At 44.7% G+C, this 20,244-nt stretch overlaps 1 protein-coding gene and 1 long non-coding RNA gene across 10 annotated transcripts in view; one reads left to right on the top strand and one right to left on the bottom strand.

Annotated features, from left to right (window-relative positions):
• Positions 1–13,751, bottom strand: part of AKAP7 (A-kinase anchoring protein 7) — a 119,310-nt gene extending 105,559 nt beyond the window's left edge. For 7 of the 8 annotated variants that reach the window (XR_014778369.1, XM_084777781.1, XM_084777780.1 and 4 more), the window contains exons 1-2: positions 12,930–13,056; positions 1,772–1,903 (exon numbers count right to left, since the gene is read on the bottom strand). Coding sequence is in view for 7 of the 8 variants with exons in the window: in XM_084777781.1 (XP_084633907.1) it covers positions 1,772–1,903; positions 12,930–13,035 (238 nt within the window). In the remaining variant the exon portion in view is untranslated. Of the gene's footprint in view, positions 1–1,771; positions 1,904–12,929; positions 13,057–13,612 lie in introns of those variants that run through there. The other variant, XM_084777786.1, reaches the window with a different exon arrangement.
• LOC311595240 lies at positions 13,227–19,569 on the top strand. 2 transcript variants are annotated; one of them, XR_014778370.1, is made up of 4 exons: positions 13,227–13,358; positions 13,604–13,679; positions 14,986–15,471; positions 16,333–19,569. It is a non-coding gene; the product is annotated as an uncharacterized lncRNA (long non-coding RNA). The 2 variants fall into 2 exon arrangements; XR_014778371.1 differs by having other exon boundaries at positions 14,721–15,471.
• Positions 19,570–20,244: the final 675 nt, after the last annotated feature.

The following is a 20,244-nucleotide window of genomic DNA, read 5'->3' as shown; positions in this document are numbered from 1 at the left end:
TGACCTGAAGCTCTCCCCCATCTCCTGTGGGAAGCTGACTGGGCTATTCCCATGAGCAAAATGACTCTCCCATGCTAACCCCCACACCACTGTCAGAGGCAAAGAACAACTTTGAACATTTTCTGGATGTTTCCTGGATTTCTCACCAGTTATGCCACAGTGTGCTTCTCTTATAGAGAGGAGAAACCCACCCGAGTCCTGGTGCCCTCTTCAGCAAGCTCAAGCGTCTACTAGACGGTGCCTAACCAACCGGAAAAGGTGTAATCCAGGCTGTTCTATCTCCTCACCATGTGTCAGATTTTCTTTCATATATACATTTATGCTTTGCTTCTTACATTTAATATTCCTATATATTTCTAGCAAAGCATCCTCTTATATAAAAACAACCCCTCCCAAAATGCAAAACCCCATTTCAGCCAACCAGACCCCGTAAAGACGACCCATCATCTAAAATGTCAGGAGGAGTATTTTCTCCAGCAAGGGGTACGCTCTCCAGAGATTCTCCTTAACATGACTTTCCTCATGGTTCTGTCAGAGTTGCTATCAGCAAGAATCTCTTAGCAGTTAACCCTCAGTTTCCACACCCCAAGAAAGCCAAAGGACCCAGCAGTTGTACCATCCACTTGGCATTTTAAGGCTGTTGTCTATACAGCACCAGAACTCTAATTAACTTCCCATAAACACGGGAGAAAGCCAAAGAAGGGCCAGAGATTGCCAGCACCCACATCTGGTGGCTCATCAGAGATCTGCCTGGCTCTGCCTCACCCAGTGAAATGTTTTCTTTTCATTCTTGGTTTAAGTGTGTTTTGAGGGCTGGTAAGATGACTCAGTGGGGAAGCAGAGGGATCTGTATTTAGTCCCTGGTGGTGTACCACATCAAATCCAGGCCCAGCAGGATATGACTGTGAGCCCAGGCCTTGGCGGAGGGAGCAGAGACAGGCAGCTGAAACAGTGAGCTGCAGGATCAATGAAAGCCTCTGCCTCAAAACAAAACAAAACAAAAGGTAGGAAGGGATTAAAGGAGACACTTAATGTCACTATCTGGCCTCCATATGTACACATGTGCACCAGCACATACAACTGTGTACACACACACACACACACACACACACACACACACACAGTTTTTTTTAAAGTAACTCTTGTATATCGCCATATTTTTAACTCATTTCTTATACACATTTTCTCTTGATCGGCACAGCCTCGTTATGAGGCAGGCAATGAGGAACTAAATGTGCTTTTTTTTTTTTTTTTTCAGTTAAAGTCCCACTCGAAAACTTTAAATGACCAAAGTCACACAAGAAGAAAAGTCAATAATCAAAACTGAAAACACAGTTCTGCTTCTCCCCTTATCTCCCAGGGCTCATGCATTAAACTGGAGCGTAGACTCTGAAAGCCATGTTCCCCCAGAAGAAAAACAGGCTAACACTCAAATAGTTTTAAAGCTCCTAAGACCTACAATAAATATCAAAGAGTGGTATAATACTCCATTATTAAGAACAGATTTCAGTAGCCCGGCCTGGGCCCTGTCTTACACAGATAGACAGTGTTGCTCTGGTAAGAACTATACCAAATCCTGCTTGCATAAAGGCCACAAACGCACCGCAGCCCTTCTTCCTGGTGCGTGGTAGTCACTGATCGCATCAGCAGCGGCCAGACACAGAGGCCAGAAGTACAATATGAACCGACCCAAAGTATGTAAAGTGAAAACACGTAAAGGTGAAAGGCGTGACTAAATGTCTTGCCCACTGGTTTCTAACAAAGCACTTACTTCCACTGTCATCTTGAATATCCACAGTTGCAAATGGCATGTCCATCAGAGAATCCACAGTGCTGGCTTCGGCTTCCCCTGGCACTTCCTCTTTTCTTAACACACTTCCACATTCATTGGAATTTATTTCTCCTATAACAAACGAGAGAGAGAGAGAGAGAGAGAGAGAGAGAGAGAGAGAGAGAGAGAGAGAGAGAGAGAGAGAGAGAGAACAAGTATTACTGAATCGTTATTTGTTAATCTCCAGCCCTAAAATCAAAACAACTCGGCTAAGTAATTCACTACATAGTAACCTCCATAGAGAAAGGCTATGACTGGCTCTTCCAACATAGTCTTGTTTGTAAAGCTATGGTTTTACATTAAACAGGAAGCGTCTATGGCTTTAATCCTTTTCTAAAACACAGTGTTCCACTCCAGCACAGATGACAAGTAAATCAATAATCTTCCATCTTTTAGTGGTAAATTTTCTTAATCCTAAAAAACTATATTTTTTAAAAATCTTTTGACAACAAATCAACAAAGTTTGTTTGTTTGCTTGTTTACTGTGTCCTTTTGTTAGGGTCTGGAACACACTGCAGGAAGACCCCAGATCCAGATAGTATGCAAACAGCAAGAAGGGTTTATTTCTGCATAAATCCAGCATGCTGGGATCACCATTTTAGGCACAATGGCGACCACAAGGTGAGCTCACAGGCTCTCTTTAAACCCAGCTAGGGGAATTCCAGATACAGTTAGGTCATTTCTATTGGTGTAAACCAGAAGCTTGATTCCGGTTGCACTGAGGATGAGGTAGTGCTGAATCAGGAGTTCGTCATGAGTTAGCCCCCAGCCCTCCCCATCCCACCCCACCCACCCCTCTACCTCCCCACCCCCTCACCGCACCCCACCCCATCCCCGCTTAAACTGGCAGATGTCCTGGCCAGTTCTGACTGGATGCCCACTCTGTGGTTTTCCCTATAACCAAAGTTTCTATTTCTGAGAACAGAAACTTAGGCTGTGCTAGCCTGAAGAAACGGAGCCTATGATGAGGTCAGTTAGGTTTACTTAACCAGGCCCCCTCACTCTCATGTTTATTTTCAATACTATCAGCTATATGGGGGAGTTTTAAACCGTTTTGTTTTGTTTTTATTAGCATATATTAATTATGTATAACAGGCTTCACTGTGACATTTTCGTATGTAAACAGCATGTTTTGACCACAGCTCCCTCTCCCTCTCTCCCTCCCCCTATACTCCCCCCACACTTTACCTCCCACTCCTTCCCACTCCCATTTTCTGTTTCTAATTTGTATAAGCTCTTGCCTTTTCCCCCTCTCCATAAACTCTTCCACTCCACCATTATACTTAACATTGGACATGTTGTTAAAAAAATACTTAACTCAAGAGACCAGCGAGATGGCTTTGTGAGTAAAGGCTTGCCATGAGATTCTGGCAGCCTGAGTTGGATCCCAGAACTTATGCAAACATGGACAGAACCGGTTCTCATTGCTCCCCGACCTCCATACACAGACCATGGTGTGCACAACATACACCACAGACTCCCACATAGACAACCACAATTTAAATATATGGTGGCTCTAACAGGCATTTTTTTTTTAATTCAACAATGAGAAGCAAATCGTCCTCAATGTATTTTGTAACAGCCCTCCCATGCCACGTACTAAAAAGTCACATTTCATGTTTGGTCTTTGTTTTCTTGTTGTGGGTAGAACACCCACAGTGTCATGGGTGGAGGATTAAGGAAGAGAAGACTCGAACAGATACGTTAATTGCTAAGTGTATCTGTTGGTGGTCTTCCCCTACGTTAGTCACCATGCCCCTATGTCATTTGGACGTAACAAAATCTTGGAATATGTACATAATTTTCAACCAGTGTATCATTTAAAAACAAAAAACAAAACCATGTGCTTCCTTCGGTTCTAATTGTCTATTTTCAAATGCAGTAACTGCAGCACACATTCCATTAGAAAAGGTTTATGTGGCTGGAAAGATGACTCAGAGGTTAAGCGCACTGGCTGCTCTTCCAAAGGACCTGTGTTCAGTTCCCAGCACGCACGTGCTGGAATTAGACAGGCTGCTGTTAATTCCAGTTCCAGAGGACCCAACACCTCCTCCTGACCTCCGAAGGCACTGCATGCATCTAGTTCACAGACATAACTTACAGCCAAGACAGCCATACACACAAAATGAAAATAAATAAATGTGAAGGAGGTGGCGGCTTGCAGGGTTAGAGAGATGGTTCGAGAATCATTTCCTAGGGTCAGGTCCCCAGCACCCACATCCAGCCACTTACCCACTAACTGGAGACATGCCACTCTCTTCTAGAAGCTTTAAGGACCTGCATGCTGCACCATACAGACATGCAGGCATGCATGGCCCGCGCATTGTTGTCATCATCTTAATAATAATAAATAAATCTTAGACTTACAGGGTATTGGGGAAGTATAGGCCCTCATATGAACACGGTCCTAGTTTTAAGCCCTAGCAACACACACACACACACACACACACACACACACAAACAAACAAATAAATAAAAACGAAATAAATAATAAAACAAAAGAACAGAAGGAAGAAAGAAAGAAGATGGCCTGCAGTTCAGGTCTGTAATCAGAGCTGAGACTTAGGCAGGACAGTCTCAACTTCACGTCTCTTTGTACAGCATGAGTTCAATGCTGGCCCGGGCACCACTGGTCTTGCTTCTAAATATACACACTCTTGCTCCTCTGCCTTCACCTCTTCCCCAAGCCCAAGAGAGACCACATGTAATTATGGCAGGATTGCATACAGCTGACTGGGAGGGATGGCTGGATAAACAGATGAGAGCCCAGGGGCATACCCCTCCTCCTAAGAAGGGACAGCAACAGTCAACAAGCCCTGGGTGTTCTTTGTGAGTGGGCACTGCCAGTCTCCAGAGGATGGCAGCTGGCTGGCTGGAGGCTGGCGCTGAAAGGTACCACCCTTTTAAGAGAAAGCTGAATCCAAACTGCACAGGAAACTGCAGTCAATCACGAATGCCCACACACACGCTAATAAACCATTAGGCATTATGAGTTCTTGGGCAAACTCTACAGAAACCACAGCACAGTCAAAAACCCTTTGTGTGGTTTGTTCCATCCAGATAGTGACACTGCCACAGCCATGCTTTCGGGTTTGAATGACTAAGCAACACAGAGAGAGAAGCGCGGACCCAGAGCAAATGGTTGAAATAATATTTACAACATCCAGCAGAAACTAGCTAAGGAGTCCCAGATAAACTGTGTTTCTGAGGCAACATGATTTCTGGCCCCAGAGGGCTCAGTCTTCTCCGCAGGAGAAGCACTTGTCAGTGGTATGTCACTTCTTCCTTTGATCTGCCCTACCGGCTCACCCATTAAGTAGTCATATATGTCATTAAGTAGTCACATACGTCATGGCAGTCACCAAACATTGGCATTAATCAATATCAATGTACTTTTCTTGTTACTGTGATCAAATAGAATGTTACGCATTAACTGCTTTTACCAAGGATATTATTTATTTGTTTGTTTTTGTTTGTTTTGAGGCAGGGTTTCTCCGTGTAGTCCTGGTCATCTTAAAACTTGCTTTGTAGGGGCTGGAGAGATGGCTCAGAGGTTAAGAGCACTGTCTTCTCTTCCAAAGGTCCTGAGTTCAATTCCCAGCAACCACACAGTGGCTCACAATCATCTGTAATACCATCTGTAATGAGATCTGGTGTCCTCCTCTGGCCTGCAGGCAGAACACTGTATAAATAGTGAATAAATAAATTTTATTTTAAAAAACTTGCGGGGGCTGGAGAGATGGTTCAGTGGTTAAGAGCACTGCCTGCAGGTTCAATTCTCAGCACCCACATGGCAGCTCACAACTGTCTGTAACTCCAAGATCTGACACCAGCACACACAAATAAAATAAAATAAACCTTGCTTTGTAGACTAGGCTGGCCTCAAACTCAGAGACCCATCTGCCTCTGCCTCCCAAAGGTATGTGCCACCAACACCCACCTAAAAATATCTATTTATTATATATAAGAGCTTTGCCTGCATGTACATTTGCCTGCATGTACCAGAAGAATGTAGTGGATCCTATGGACTACATTATAGACAGTTCTGAGCTGCCATATGGGTGCTGGGAATGGAACTCAGGGGCAGCCAGTACTCTTCACTGCTGAGCAACTATAGACATCTTTATATCATGAGACAAACAATAGTGACCTCTGATAGGAACAGTTTACCCCTCAGTTAGTCAATGCTTTATTGTTGGCCTGTCTTGCTGTCCTTCTCCCAAAGCCACTGAGTCAGGGGACCAGCCTGACTCAGGAAAGGGGATTTGAATGACAGAATGAGACAAACGTGCTTGGGTCTGAAGTGGGTGGCCAAATCACAGAGCCAGCATGGCAGTGGGTCAATATATGATATATAAAGCAAGAGGCATTTGCTCTCTGTAAAAGCGAACCCAGCACTTTATCTGTTACTGGAACAGGGACTAACAAATAACCAAAACATCAGCCACCAGACAGCTTCTACTCAGAAAAACTTTTAACAAAAGAGCACTTGTAAGCCAGGCATGGGAGCACACACATAACTCTAAGAGGAGAATGCTGAGTTCAAAGCCAGCCTAGGCTATGGACTAAGATCTTGGCTCCAAATAGCAATACCTATAATAAAGTACTTATGCAATTAAACATGCATATATAACTACCTATAACACATAAGACGACTGCATAGCAATCAGAATGTGCGGAATAAATAAACCCAACTATATCTCTCCTAATTTTGTCTCAATCCAAGCATGTACTGACAGGAAATACTCCCAGTACGATATGCACATGTCAGTACCACTTCCCATGTCTACGTGCTGTACGGAAAGCTTCTGACTTACGATGGCTTCAAGTACAACTTTCCAACCTCATGATGGTACAGAGGCTGGCTACCCATTCCTACTGCTGTGCCTAGAGGGAAGCTCTAGAGAGCAGGGCGTTCAGGCCGTAGGGTGGGGCTCAGGTTCTCACAGCCAAAGAGGCAGGGCATGGGGTGGGGCTCAGGCTCTCACAGCCAAAGAGGCAGGGCTTGGGGTGGGGCTCAGGCTCTCACAGCCAAAGAGGCAGGACATGGGGTGGGGCTCAGGCTCTCACAGCCAAGGAGGAAGGGCACGGGGTGGGGTCAGCATCCAGAGTCTGAGGAATGTGGTCAGAATCTTGTTCTCTGCTCAACTTTCCCTCTTGACTGCTGTTCGGGAAAGTAGTGAACACTCAGTAGAAAGCATATTCAAATTTTGAGTATTGGTCTCTTCCCAGGCTAGTGACATGAGGTATGGCCCCTCTTGTGATGCTGGTGGGGGAGGGGGGGAGGGCTGGGGGAGGAGCAGTAGGCAGCCCTATGATCTTGAGAGGAAAGAACCCATACTCTAGAGTGGGCTGTGTTGCTAAGCAATGGTGTGCAGCAGACTAGGTGTGTTTTAAGGCCTGTTTCCCCCTTACAGTATTTGCCACTTAAAACGAACGCTTACAGCACACATTCTTTACAATATATGAAACTGAGGAAACTGACTTCGAAGGCAAGGAGAATCATTTGGTTTGTTTTTTGAAACAGGGTTTCTCTGAGTAGTCCTGGACTCACTTTTTCAGATAAGGCTGGCCTCAAACTCACAGAGATACACACCTGCCTCTGCCTCCCTGCCTGCTGGGATTACAGGTGTGCACCATCACACCTGACTTTTTTTTTTTTTTTTTTTGATGATTTATTTTATTTTTTGTTTCATTTTCTGTGCATTGTTGTAGCTGTGTGAGGGTGTTGGAGTCCCTGGAACTGGAGTTACAGGCAGTTGTAAGATATTATATTGGTACTGGGAATTGAACCTAGGTCTTCAGGAAGTGAAGCCAATGCTCTTAACCACTGACCTATCTCTCCAACCCTGGCAAGGAAAATCATTAAACAACATGGTGGATTAAGTCATTCTTTAAGAAGTCCCTGATCCAGTTTAACTCTTGGTGTAAGATCAATTAAGCATCACTACTGAGCAAGCAGAGCTCAGGCTAAGTGAGTGCCCTCAATAAAGCCAAGAAGATGCTCACAGCGGCAGCGAAGATCCCATCAAGGGATGGGTACCAAACCCATCAAGGGATGAGTCCCTTCCCCGCGCCCCACCCTCACCCCAAGGCCAGACAAACCAGGTCTACAGCGGTGTAGACCAGCCTCCAGAATTCCTTAAAAGCTCCTGGGGATTTTAATGAGCAAGGGAAGTGTGAAAACCACTGCCTAAACTCTCACTTTTCCTATCCCTCGAATCCACTCTAAACAATAGACTGCGGTTAAAACGTTATCATCAACCATGAAGTCAAAAGGCCGCCGCTGCCGAATGTTAGCGATTCAATCTCCTTCCAGGTCCCCAGGGATTCTTTTGGCCCACAGGAATACACGATGCTGCTGCTGTCCACTTGTCTGTCCTTTCCGTGAGATTCTAAAGGAACCAAACCACCTACACCGCCCTAAACAGCATACTTGGTGAACAGAGACCTTTCACCGTCTATCAGGAAACATGGACACCCTCCCCAATGATCCTTCAGTGGCCCAGCTGGTTCCTCTCTGATTCTTCCTCTCTTAGCACTGAGCCAACTTGCCCAAAGGTACCCTGCCAATATTTACTGAATGCCTGGACAAAGAAAGTACACATGTGGGCATGGTTATATGTCATTGCAGCCCAGCTGTCTCGATACCCATGAAAACAATAGTATTTAATAGCAGTCCGTGAACACGGCAGGTTTTCTCATTTTCACAGGATGAATTAAAGGGCATAAAAATAAAAACTAAGAAATGGAGGGATGACGATGCAGCTTAGCCCCAGAGCGCTTGCCTATTGTGCCTGGCCCTGCGTTCAATCCCACACACCAAAATCAAACCTAGAAACCCACCAACATAAGAAAAAAAATTACTCTATAGAATTCTCCATCTTTTATGTTTGTTCGTATGCCTACTTCCAAGCTCTCCTATACTTCAAGCCGGCCTCAAACTCAACAGGTAGCCAAGGATGACCTTGAACTCCTTCTCAGGGATTACAGTGCTATGGCCAATAGTGGCCAAAAACCCCACCTTTTAAAATAAAGTATATTAAATGTAAATGCAATTTTTTATATCAAAACTGACGGAAGCCAAGAACTTAAAATACAATCTGCTTCCATTGTTGTAAAGAAATAGAGGCAACTATTGTAGACAAGACTTATTAACTCCAAAAAGAGAATGCTGCCTATCTAAGTCTCCCCCGCCCCCTTTTACTCTTTATGACACTGGATTTATAGCTTTAGTTTTGGGGTTAGCAAATTATTGGGTTCTGCTATGGCTTCGTCACACATACATCATTATTTTGTTCATGACAGCCCACCTTGCCTTCCCCCAGCTGTTTCCCCATCTTCCTTCTCTGCTTTCCTGTTACATATATTTATTTCATTATGTGCTATATTTAGAATCTCTTCATCCCCAGCATGATTCCACTTTCTAGTTCCATGACTTACAAACACACACACACCTATATATATAATTTTAATTTAAGTCCCACACATGAAAGAAGGCTTTGGACTTTTTCTCTTTTTTTTGTTTTTTGTTTTTTTGGTTTTTGGTTTTTCAAGACAGGGTTCTCTGTGTAGCCCTGGCTGTCCTGGACTCACTTTGTGGACCAAGCTGGCCTCAAACTCACAGCGATCTGCCTGCCTCTGCCTCGCGAGTGCTGGGATTAAAGATGTGCGCTACCACTGCCCGGCAGAGAGAAGTTATTTTTGAGTCTGGCTTATTTCTCTTAAGATAACCATTTCCAGTTGCATCTATTCTCCCGCAAACGTCGTGAGTTCATTTTTCTTTACACCTGAAAAAGCTCCGTCTTGCAGAATTTTGCAGGCCATAAAATGCCATGATTCCTTTCTCCACCCATCTGTTGATGAACCTCTAGGCTAGTTACGTTGCCTGACTCCTGTGAACAGTGCAGGAATAAACATGGATGTGATAGCAGGCATCGCATACTTACCTGACTGAAGCATCTTTTGAGCATAAGCCCAGGAGTGACACAGCTGGGCCATCTGCAGTTTTTAGTTCAGTTTTGGAGGCACCTCTATGCTGATTTCCTCAGTGATACTGCACAAGTCCACCTTCTCATCAACAGCCAACAAGGGTTTGCCCTTCCCCACATCCTAGCTTCTGTGTTGGTTCGCTTGTGAGGCTCACTCTTTCCATATACCACAGGCTGGCCTTGAACTGGTGATCTTCCTGCCTCAGCTACCAATGACGTGTCTCATACGTGTCAAGAGAAGTGCAGATCATTCCACAGAACCACATTTCTCAAACCAAATTTCAAGAAACCTTGAACCTGGTCCTTAAGTACTGGAATTTGGGCAGAGGCTAAGTGCATTAATCACAGGCACACTTCCTCTTACACAGGTGTAAAGACTTCACTCTGGGAAAACAACCCTGAGACAGTTGATCCTCATGCATTTAAGCCATCAACTCGTTGTTTTGGCTGCTATAATGTTGCTTAACTAAACTGGGCCTGGTAGCACAGGCCTGTTATCCCTAGTACTTTGAGGGGAGGTGGAGGGGGTATGGGGGTAGGGGGATGGGGGGGCGCTCACAGGCTGAGACAGGATGGTAAATTCCAAACCACCCTATGCAACTAACTTAGTGAGGTTTCTCTCCAATTAAAAGTTAATGAAGCTTGGAGTGGGGGCACCACCATGGGGAAGCCCTTGTTTGGCATGTAGCAGGCTGAGATCCAACTGCAAAATAAATAAATAAATGAAGTCGCCTAGGCCAGGCATGTTGGGTCACACCTGCAACCCCAGGGAGGTAGGGACAGGCAGGAAGACAAGGTTCAAGGCCATCCTCAGGCTGAGCTATATGGCAACCCAGTAGCTCACAGTAATCACGTCGACCAAGGTTTGGTCTGTCACTGAAACAAAATTTATCTTTTTTCACAAGTCGAAATAATCACTAATAACAACGATGATGGGAAACTGGAAATTAGCCGACACCAACCAACATTTAAATGGGCACTCGCCGCCAAGCGCACTCAGCTAGAAGCACTTTGGGGAGTAAGTAACTCATTCAATTCACACAACTATGCTGTGGGGGAAGGTACTATCACGCCAGGCACGCGGGAGCTACCCTCTGGACCAAGTAACTCTCTCACTTGACCCCCCCCCCCAAGTTCTGGAACCAATGCCCTGCAGCCGTTACCAGACACTGACAGCAGCAAAGATGATGGCCTAAGGGTCTTCTTTCTGAAATCAGGGTTTCCATTATATACACCCAAACAAGGCTCCTCACAACCTCGCCCAAGGCAGAAAGGGGGAGTAATTTAAATGCCAAGTAGAGAAACAAGCGTGGCATGCTCACTCCAGTGACTGACAACAACGATTACGAAGAGTGTGGCAGGGGAAAAGTGACTCTAACACACAGATATGTATGATCAAGGGTGAGTCTCGGCGGTAACAGCGACTTAGCGTGCTCAGGGACCCCAGCCTGATCCCCAGCATTGCAAAACAGACAATCACAACATAAGTTAAAAAGTAGATAGAAAACTGCATGCTCTCAAGATCCACAGTTAGGAAAAGGAAGAATAAAAGCTGAAGAGTACTTCTGAATGCTAGCCTCACCTCACTTTGCTAAATGCTTTCCAACCACTGTACCGAATTATTTCTAAAGTGAATATTACTCTGTTTTGGTTTGTTTTGGTTTTAGTTTTTCTAGACAGGATTTCTCTGTGTAGCCTTGGCTGTCCTGGACTCAATTTGTAGACCAGGCTGGCTTCAAACTCAGCTTTGAATATTACTTTTGTAGGAAAACCCATGGATGTGTGTATTTAAAGGAGCCTCTAAAAACCACACATCTAAATGCATCCAAATATTCAAATCATAGTTACACTTCAGCAAGCGTAATCATCAAAGTCAAGCGAACAAAAATAACAGACTAAGTCACACCAAATAGGTTTCCTATCTGAATAATAAAATATGGTTCTATTACAAAAGATTCTCTTCTGGTCCCTTTAAACAGCCATGGGAAGCGCCTGTCATTCACTGTGGTCTAGCTACTTGGATTAGCTATTAAAAGCAGTAGCATAGTAGGTATCCGGAAATACTTCATCTTCATGCCAACCAAGCCACTTACCCGTCATGCGTCATGAAAAGGGAACAATCCAAATTATTAAGGAGAAATTGTCAAATCAACACTACATAAATGGAAGGACCCAGGAACACGGACACACACCTTAGGCTTTGTTACTATGTGGAAAGATGTAAACTATGTTAAAAGGATCCGAAGCTGAGAAGCCACACTACGTAAATAAAAATTTAAAATAAAATAAATCGTCTCAGGCAAGGACACATCTCTTTGGGCATCTCCTCCACAAGATGCGGACATTCCATTCACATGATAAACACACTTACACTATTTACATAATTCATATTTACATATAAACTATTTACATATTTAGCGTGCTTGTACACGCTATTTTAATATTCTTATGCTTTGTATATATTTAGTATATAACGATCTGGCAGAACGCCTATTTCCCCCTACTTACTTTTTGGTTCCTTTCACTCAAAAGTCCAACCCCCTAATTCCTACCCAAATTCAGCACACAGCAAAAGTTAACCCAAACTGAAGTTCATTCCATGCGCCAGCAGATTGGCGCCAGTCTTAAAATGCTTCTTTCCAAACCTCGAATAAAACCCTAAATGATACAAGATGGTGCTTAATCTATCTTTCTTTGTTTCTTTCTTTCTTTGTTTCTTTCTTTCTTTCTTTCTTTCTTTCTTTCTTTCTTTCTTTCTTTCTTTCTTTCTAATAGAGATTAACACAGTTAAGAAAGGGTGTGTTGCAAAACTTTGGGCCATGGGTCTCAAGATCTGAGGAGGTAAAAGAAACCTCAACTCTTGGTTGGAATGACACTCCTCGCCACTTGCGGTGCGGAGTGGTGCACCAAGAACCAGGGCTGCAAGCAAACTGCACTGACCACCGGGGTGCACCGGGCAACAGGGCTGCAGGCGGCAGCGAGTTGGGGTGCGGGAGGGGAGGGCCGACCGCGAGGGGCGTGGGGCAACGGGAGGCCTGGGAGGCGGAGCAGGGCGGGCGAGCACGCCCCACGAGCGGAGGCCAGCCCCAGGGTGAGCGCGCTCTCACCCGCGGCGAGGCGCTCCATGGTCGCGGTGCGGAGACGGAGGCTCAGGCCCGGGGGGCGCAGGGTGGCCAGGAGGGCGGAGGCGCGGAGCCCCGCCAGTCGCAGCATCCCCGGCACCCGCGGCTTCGGGAGGAGCCGGAAGAGGCCGGGCCGGCCAGGGCCCCGGTACCCGGATTGGAGCCGGGCGCGGGAGGGCGGGGCGGTCCCTGGGCCGCGCTGGGCTCCGACCTCTGGCCGCCCTCGGTGATTTCCTGTGGCGCGGCCCTTCCCGTCTCACGCTTCGAGGGGCGAGACCGCGACCCGACAAGCATTCCTTGGCCTGCCGTCTCTTGAGAACCCGTGTTGTTTGCTTTAGCCTAGAGCTTTGGAGACGGAGTTCTGATTGCAAAATATGTGGGAAGAGTGAAATGTACAAGAGCGAGGCCTTCCTTGTACGTCACTATAATGAGATGCTTTTAATTTACTTTGCTTTACTTCCTCCAAAAAAAAAAAGCCAAAATGGGACGCAGTCAGACATTTTTAACGGCAGTTTAATAGCTGAGAAGTTGGAATAGCTAGATGAAATCATCTAGAATAGTTGTAGCTACTCAGTATAACAAAAGTTGTACTTTGTTATGCTGAAAGTCTTCTTCACACTCCAAATCCCTAATTAGAGTCCTAAACCTATCTCCCCAAGGCTGCTCACCTGTGCGACAATGTATCAACTGTCTCCAACGGAGGTCAGGACCCTGGCGGGTACTCTCCAGCAACAGGTCAGATCTAAGTGGCGTCTCTCCAGATGTGCGAAGCAGAACGTTGCTTTTGGTCTCTGTTAATATACTGGCCAATGGGGTTATGGGGCTCTAGGACTGTGTCTGGTTATCTTGACTGAGTGACGTCACTGGGTTCTGGTTATCAGGTGCAGCCTTGGGTGAAGTTCAGATCCTGACTAAGCTATTTTTACCTGTCTAAAAGGCTTTCCCCCTGCCCCCATGATCATTACATAGGGGGTACATAGCAAGTTCCAGGTCAGTTTGACCTACACAGTGAGACTCTATCCTGAAAACATTTGAAAGTTGACATGAAGACCAAACACTGGGAAACCCCAACGGGGGTTACTGTGACCTCTAGCCGTCAGTTCGCCACACCTGTGGCACTTAGGAGCTGGAAGAGAGGAAGTAATGAAGAGCAGCCCCTTTTTGTAGATCTGCATGTAAGACGGTCTTTTTAAAGGACCAGGCTATCTAATCACAGACAAAGAGCCAAAAATAAGAAAGGGAGATTGCGCCAGGAAGATCTTCAAAGGCCAGCCTAGGCTCACAGGGCTGGGTAGCTTAGGGAGAGGGTACACCACTTAGGCAGAAGCATTGCTCTGAGCTACAAACAGGGAAGCAATGCTGTGACCTTTCTTTTTCTGTCTGGAAGTAGAATGCACATTTGTCTTTGTAAGGATCCCCCTCACCCCCCTGCCCGCCATTTTAAAGGTATATTTATGTGACTGGAAAACAGGGACAGCAGACTGAAAAGTACTATGTAAGAGAGCCCAGAGGCCAGTTTGCAGAGAGTGCCCTTCAACTCCACCCTCCCCAGGCTTTGTGTAACAGAGCTTGTCCCAGAAACCCCAACATTATACAAAGCCTGGAAGAAGTGGGTGCTGCACCTCATGTGTGGCCCGATGCTTGTGTTGGAGGGACCTTTCTTCAACCCATGAGCCCACTCTTATATTTCCCTGCATAAAAAAAAAATTTTTTTTTAAGCAAAAGCGAAGCACTGTGTACTTCTTTCTAACCCTATACCTGTTGTGTAATCCTTAGTCATTGGACATAACTGGAATACCAGTCCAGACCCCAGACCTTTGATCCTACAGTCTATCCTGCCTGCAAGATGTGTTGGGGCAAAGGATACATAGAACTTGTGAGCGTGGCCAACCAATGACTGGTCTAATCTGAGGCCCTCGCCACAAGAGGAAGCTCGTGCCTGACACTGCCTGGATGACCAGAGGCTGGATAGCCCAGAGACCTTCAATAGGGGGGAAATAATACTAAAGTGATTGCTAATGATATTCTGTTATAATCATAGATCAGTGACTAGCTCAGTCATCATCATCAGAGAAGTTCACGCAGGCAGCTGATGGGAGCAGATCAGAGACCCACAGCCACACACTAACTGAGAGCCCAAGTTGGAGCTCTCCATCTTGGAGCTCAGGGGAACCCCGAGGAAGAGAAGAAGAAAGAAGCCGAGGAGCCAAGGACACCAGGAAAACACAGCCCATAGAATCAACTAAGCAGGGCTCACAGAAGCCTCTGTTGAGGTAAAAGGCACAGAGCTTGTGTGGGTCTGCACATAGTTATGGTTGTATTTGGGGGTACTCCTAACAGTGAGAATTGAGAGGCGTCTCTGGCTCTTTCACCTGCTCTTGGGACCCTTTTCCTCCTACTGCGTTGCCTTGTCCAGCCGTGATAGGAGGGTTTGTGCCTGGTCTGATTGTATCTTGTTATGCTGTGTTTGGTTGACATCCCTAGGAGGCCTGCTCTTTTCTAAAGGAAAACCAAGGAGTGAATCTAGGTAAGACAGGAGATGGGGGACTGGGGTGGGGGGTGAGGGGAGGACTGTGATGGTAGAGGGAGGTGAAACTGTGGCCTGGATGTATTGTGTGAGAGAAGAGGGGAGAGAGAGACAGAGACAGAGACAGAGAGACAGAGAGACAAAGACACAGCGAAAGACAGAGACACCGAGAGACAGAGACAGAGAGAGACAGAGACACAGAGACAGAGAGAGAGAGACAGAGACACAGAGAGAGGCGGAGACAGAGAGAGGGAGAGAGAGAGTCAAACCTGTTGGTGCCGTGTTTGCCATGTTTGGGCTTATTAGAGAGCCCTTTATCAATCAAGTTGGCAACCAAGATCGTCCTGTGAATGGAAGTGCCAGCTTGGTTTATCACAGGGGACCAGAGCTAATGTAATGATGGGCGGGGAACAACAGTAACTCTGAGAGAGAAGAGTACATGGACCGACCCTGCCACCTGGGTTAGGTGTGCCCACCTTCCTCATCAGTACATCTGTGCCTGTTCTGCCTGTCTCTTTTACCTGGTTAGCATTCGCCCCTCTGTCCTCGGAAGATAGAACCCGTGTTTTCAAGTCCTTGTGTGGCCAAGTACCTAGAGGTCACTCTGTGGGTGTTTATTTAAGGACTGAATAACATCTTCGAATCTATATTTTAGTTAGTCATGTTTATCAAAAAAATAAATAAAGCAGTACACCCAAGTAAGTTTCGAACAAAAAGAGGAGGGAGGGATGGGGGAAAAAAAGAAGGGAGGGAGGGAAAGAAAGGACTCCATGGGCAATCCATGCTTTTAAGCGTCGCCAGCCTGAAGCTAAAAATGAGCTGCTAGTGGCTTCTACGATAAGTCTCTTGGGTCTTTCCAAGTTGTACCTGGCTGTGCCCAGCTGTGTCCCATGTTGCCGATGAATTAAGCCTTCTCAGAGCTTGCCTCACTGAGCTCTGCTCATCCAGCTGACTCAAGGAAACCCTCTCCTCGCCTGCGACCTGTCGCCGCCTGCTGCTTTCCAGGGCCACTGTGGAGTTCCCAGTCTTCACCGCATGATCCGTGGCCGTGAGACCAGCTCTGCCCGATATGTTGTGCTCTGCTAGGAGATTGGCAGAATCAAGATGGCCGCCCTAGAAGGGTTCAGGCTCACATTGCCACATGGTTCCTGTAGCCAGAGCCACAGCTGACCTTCGGAGCTTGCTGCTGATTGGCTCCCTCATCTCACCACACTCCTTTCTATTTGCAGCTCTAATCCTTTCCCTGGGAACATCTACCAAAACAGTTGTTCTAATTCTTATTCTCAAAACTTGTTTGTCCTTCGTATAAACTACAGCTGGAAATGCTTTCAAAAGGAGGGTGAGGTCATGCAGTTCTACAAGAGAAATATCAACACAAAAGCTTGGGCTCTTGGTAACCAAGGGTGACTCAGGATGACATTCCATTATGTTGGAGGGGAACCATAAATGTGTTGTTGTTGTTGTTGTTGAGATACCGCCATCACACACACCCCCCACCCCACCCCAGAGCCACGTTTGTAGCTGAGGACTCTCTACATCCCAATCACCTGTCTACGACTAAGCTACGGCACCAGCTCCTGCGCCTACATAGTAATAGCGTTTCAATAGCTACACAGCTGAGAAAGGTCTGATAATATTAACTATTAGAATTTGAATTTCTTGCTGGTTGGTGGTGGCACATACCTTTAATCCGAGGCCTCAGGAGGCATAGGCAGGCAGATCTCTGTGAGTCTGAGGCCAACGTAGTCTACAGAGTGAGTTCCAGGACAGCCAAGGCTACATAGAGAAACCCTGTCTCTAAAAACCACACACACACACACACACACACACACACACACACACACACACATTGAATTTTAAAAACCATTCTAAACAGCTATAACTATTGTTTTGTAAATAAATTGTGTTACTTTTCTAGAAAAATCTTGACATGCAGAACTTATGAAATAAAATTAAACCAGGCTAAAAATGAAGTTTTATGCTAGAGCATTTGATCTGAATTTGCAAGGACAGTTGCAGTCCTGAGACCACATTATATTAATATTATTAATCAGAAGATTTGAGAAAGATATCAAGACAGTTATTGATATAGACGTATGTACATACATGTACTATGACTGCATACATTTCATAAAAATCATATTATATACAGCATTATAACTGGTTTTCTAATAGTACAACACATCAGAAGCAATTTCTTATGCCATTTAGTATTCTCTATCACAATCTCAACTTAATGTAAGAGTACCATCCTGTGTCCAATGTAATGATGACTTTGATTATTCAATCTCACCTGAACTCATGTCGGTATTTCATTATTAATTATTAATTATTGTGATAGTTTGTGTCATTCTTTGAAAAGACCTTATTACTTTTTAAGAGGTTCCTTTTAATTATTTTTAATTATGCATATGTATGTGTCTGTGTATATAAATGTGCACATGAATGCAAATGCGTGTGTGTGTGTGTGTCTGTGTGTTTGTGTGTGTGTGTGTGTCTGTGTATATAAATGTGCACATGAATGCAAATGCGTGTGTGTGTGTGTCTGTGTGTTTGTGTGTGTGTGTGTGTGTCTGTGTATATAAATGTGCACATGAATGCAAATGCATGTGTGTGTGTGTCTGTGTCTGTGTGTTTGTGTGTGTGTCTGTGTGTGTGTGTGTGTCTGTGTATATAAATGTGCACATGAATGCAAATGCGTGTGTGTGTGTGTGTGTGTGTGTGTGTCTGTATGTTTGTGTGTGTGTCTGTGTGTGTGTGTGTCTGTGTATATAAATGTGCACATGAATGCAAATGTGTGTGTATGTGTGTGTGTCTGTGTATATAAATGTGCACATGAATGCAAATGCGTGTGTGTGTGTGTGTGTGTGTGTGTGTGTGTGTGTGTCTGTGTATACGAATGTGTGCATGAATGCAATTGCCTTTTGAAGGCATAAGATGGTGTCTGTTCCCTGGAGCTGGAGTTGCAATCTGTTGTGAATTACCCAATGTGAATGCTGGAAAATGATATCAGGTCCTCTCGTACAAGCTCTTAACCATTCAACATCTCTCCAACCCCAGTATTTTATCTCTTAAATTCCCAGGAAGGGAATTGATAGGGAAAAGATCATGACTCTTTATAAGGTTTTTGAACCATATTGCTGATTATCCACCAATGTTTAAATATATATATATGCTTGCTTGATATAATGGCCCACATTTGTAAGCCCAGCACTGGGAGGCTAAGGTAGGATGACTGCCACAAGTTCAAGACCAGCATAGACCACATAGCAAGACTAAAGCTAGTCCTGAGCTCTATGACAAGACCCTGCCCCACCTCCCCTCCCCCCCCAAAAAAAATTACAGGCTTATAAGCAGTTTTTGGAAGTTTATTTACTTGGAAGTTCTTTATTTTTAATCTACGAAGTGCAAACAGTTATTTTAGCTCTTACTTATTTGTTAGTGAATCTGACTAGTGTTTTGTTAGATCTCAGAAAATGTTCCACTTTGAGCTTCAGCTGCCAGGCCCTGGGTAGCAGCAAGTGGCAGGAGGGCCTCCACCCAAGTCCACTCAAGTCCGCTTACCTAAAGGCCAGATCCACTGCAAAGGAGCCAGATTGTCTTTAGCCCTCTGGCTGAGACTTTATTAACCACGGAATATCAAGCGGAAATCATAGAGGGGTCACCACGCATTCACCACCACAGGAACCTTCCTCTGAGCCGTCCTTCATCACACTCCTCAAGGTCATTTACTTCCTGTCTGAGTCTGCCTGTGTCACCCAGTTCACTGTCTGCTTTCAGAAATGTTTTCAATTATTGGGCCTATTGTTTGTTGTTTGTTTTAGTTTGGTTTTGTTTTGTTTTGTTTTTAGACTAGCTCTCATGTATCCCAGGCTGGCCTCACACTCACTAAGAAGCAGAGAAAGACCTTGAACTCCTGACCTTGCAGATGCAGATGTGACCACCATGCCGGGCTTTGGCCCTTTTCTGATTTTTATTTTTAATGTAACTCCCATGAACATCTATATATTAATCTATGTGTCTATTCTTGCTCCTATGATTTGTATGTTATCTATCTCTTCATGTTGTAGAATCTCCAGAAGATAAATGGGACATTTTTTTTCCCACTCCTCAAGACCTGTGTGTATTTATTTCATAGTCATTTACGTGTCTGTATATAAAAAACATTTGCATATTTTTTCTACCTTTTGTTTCTACCTTATGAAATCTATTTATTAATGATTTTAAACTGTGGTTTGTTTGGCTTTTTGTTTGTTGTTTGCTTGCTTGCATTTTTTAGGGACAAGGACTAATGTAGTCCATGCTGGCCTCTAACTCACTTTTCAGTCAGAATGACCTTGAATTTCTGATCCTCCTGACTCTACTTCCAAGAGCTATAATTACAGGTAAGCAGCATACCATCTCGTTTATGTGGTGTTGGGGATTGAATCCAGGGGTTCAGGGATACTAGGCCAACCTTTCTCCAATAGTTTATAATATATATTGAAAGCATTTGCTCTAACTCGTTCCTTATATTTTAATTATAAACAATTTTAATCAGAATTTGAAAATCTGTTATTTCACATATTAATTTCATTTAGTTTTTTAAAATAGCTGTTGTGATGACTTAAAGTGTTTTCTCTTTATAATTATTTGCTAATTTTAGCTTTTATTACATTATTTAATTGAGTTGTTTACCTATTTCAAGGTGTACCCAATATGCAAGAGTCCATTGTCCCATTTTACTTGTGAGTCCAAGGAACAGAGCTAAAGCTGTTGAACTTGACTGCAGGC

This window comes from Acomys minous (assembly GCF_964271855.1).
Source record: "Acomys minous genome assembly, chromosome: 3".
NCBI lineage: Eukaryota > Metazoa > Chordata > Mammalia > Rodentia > Muridae > Acomys > Acomys minous.
The sequence above is the reverse complement of the archived record's forward strand: the minus strand, read 5'-3'. Positions and strand labels throughout refer to the sequence as shown.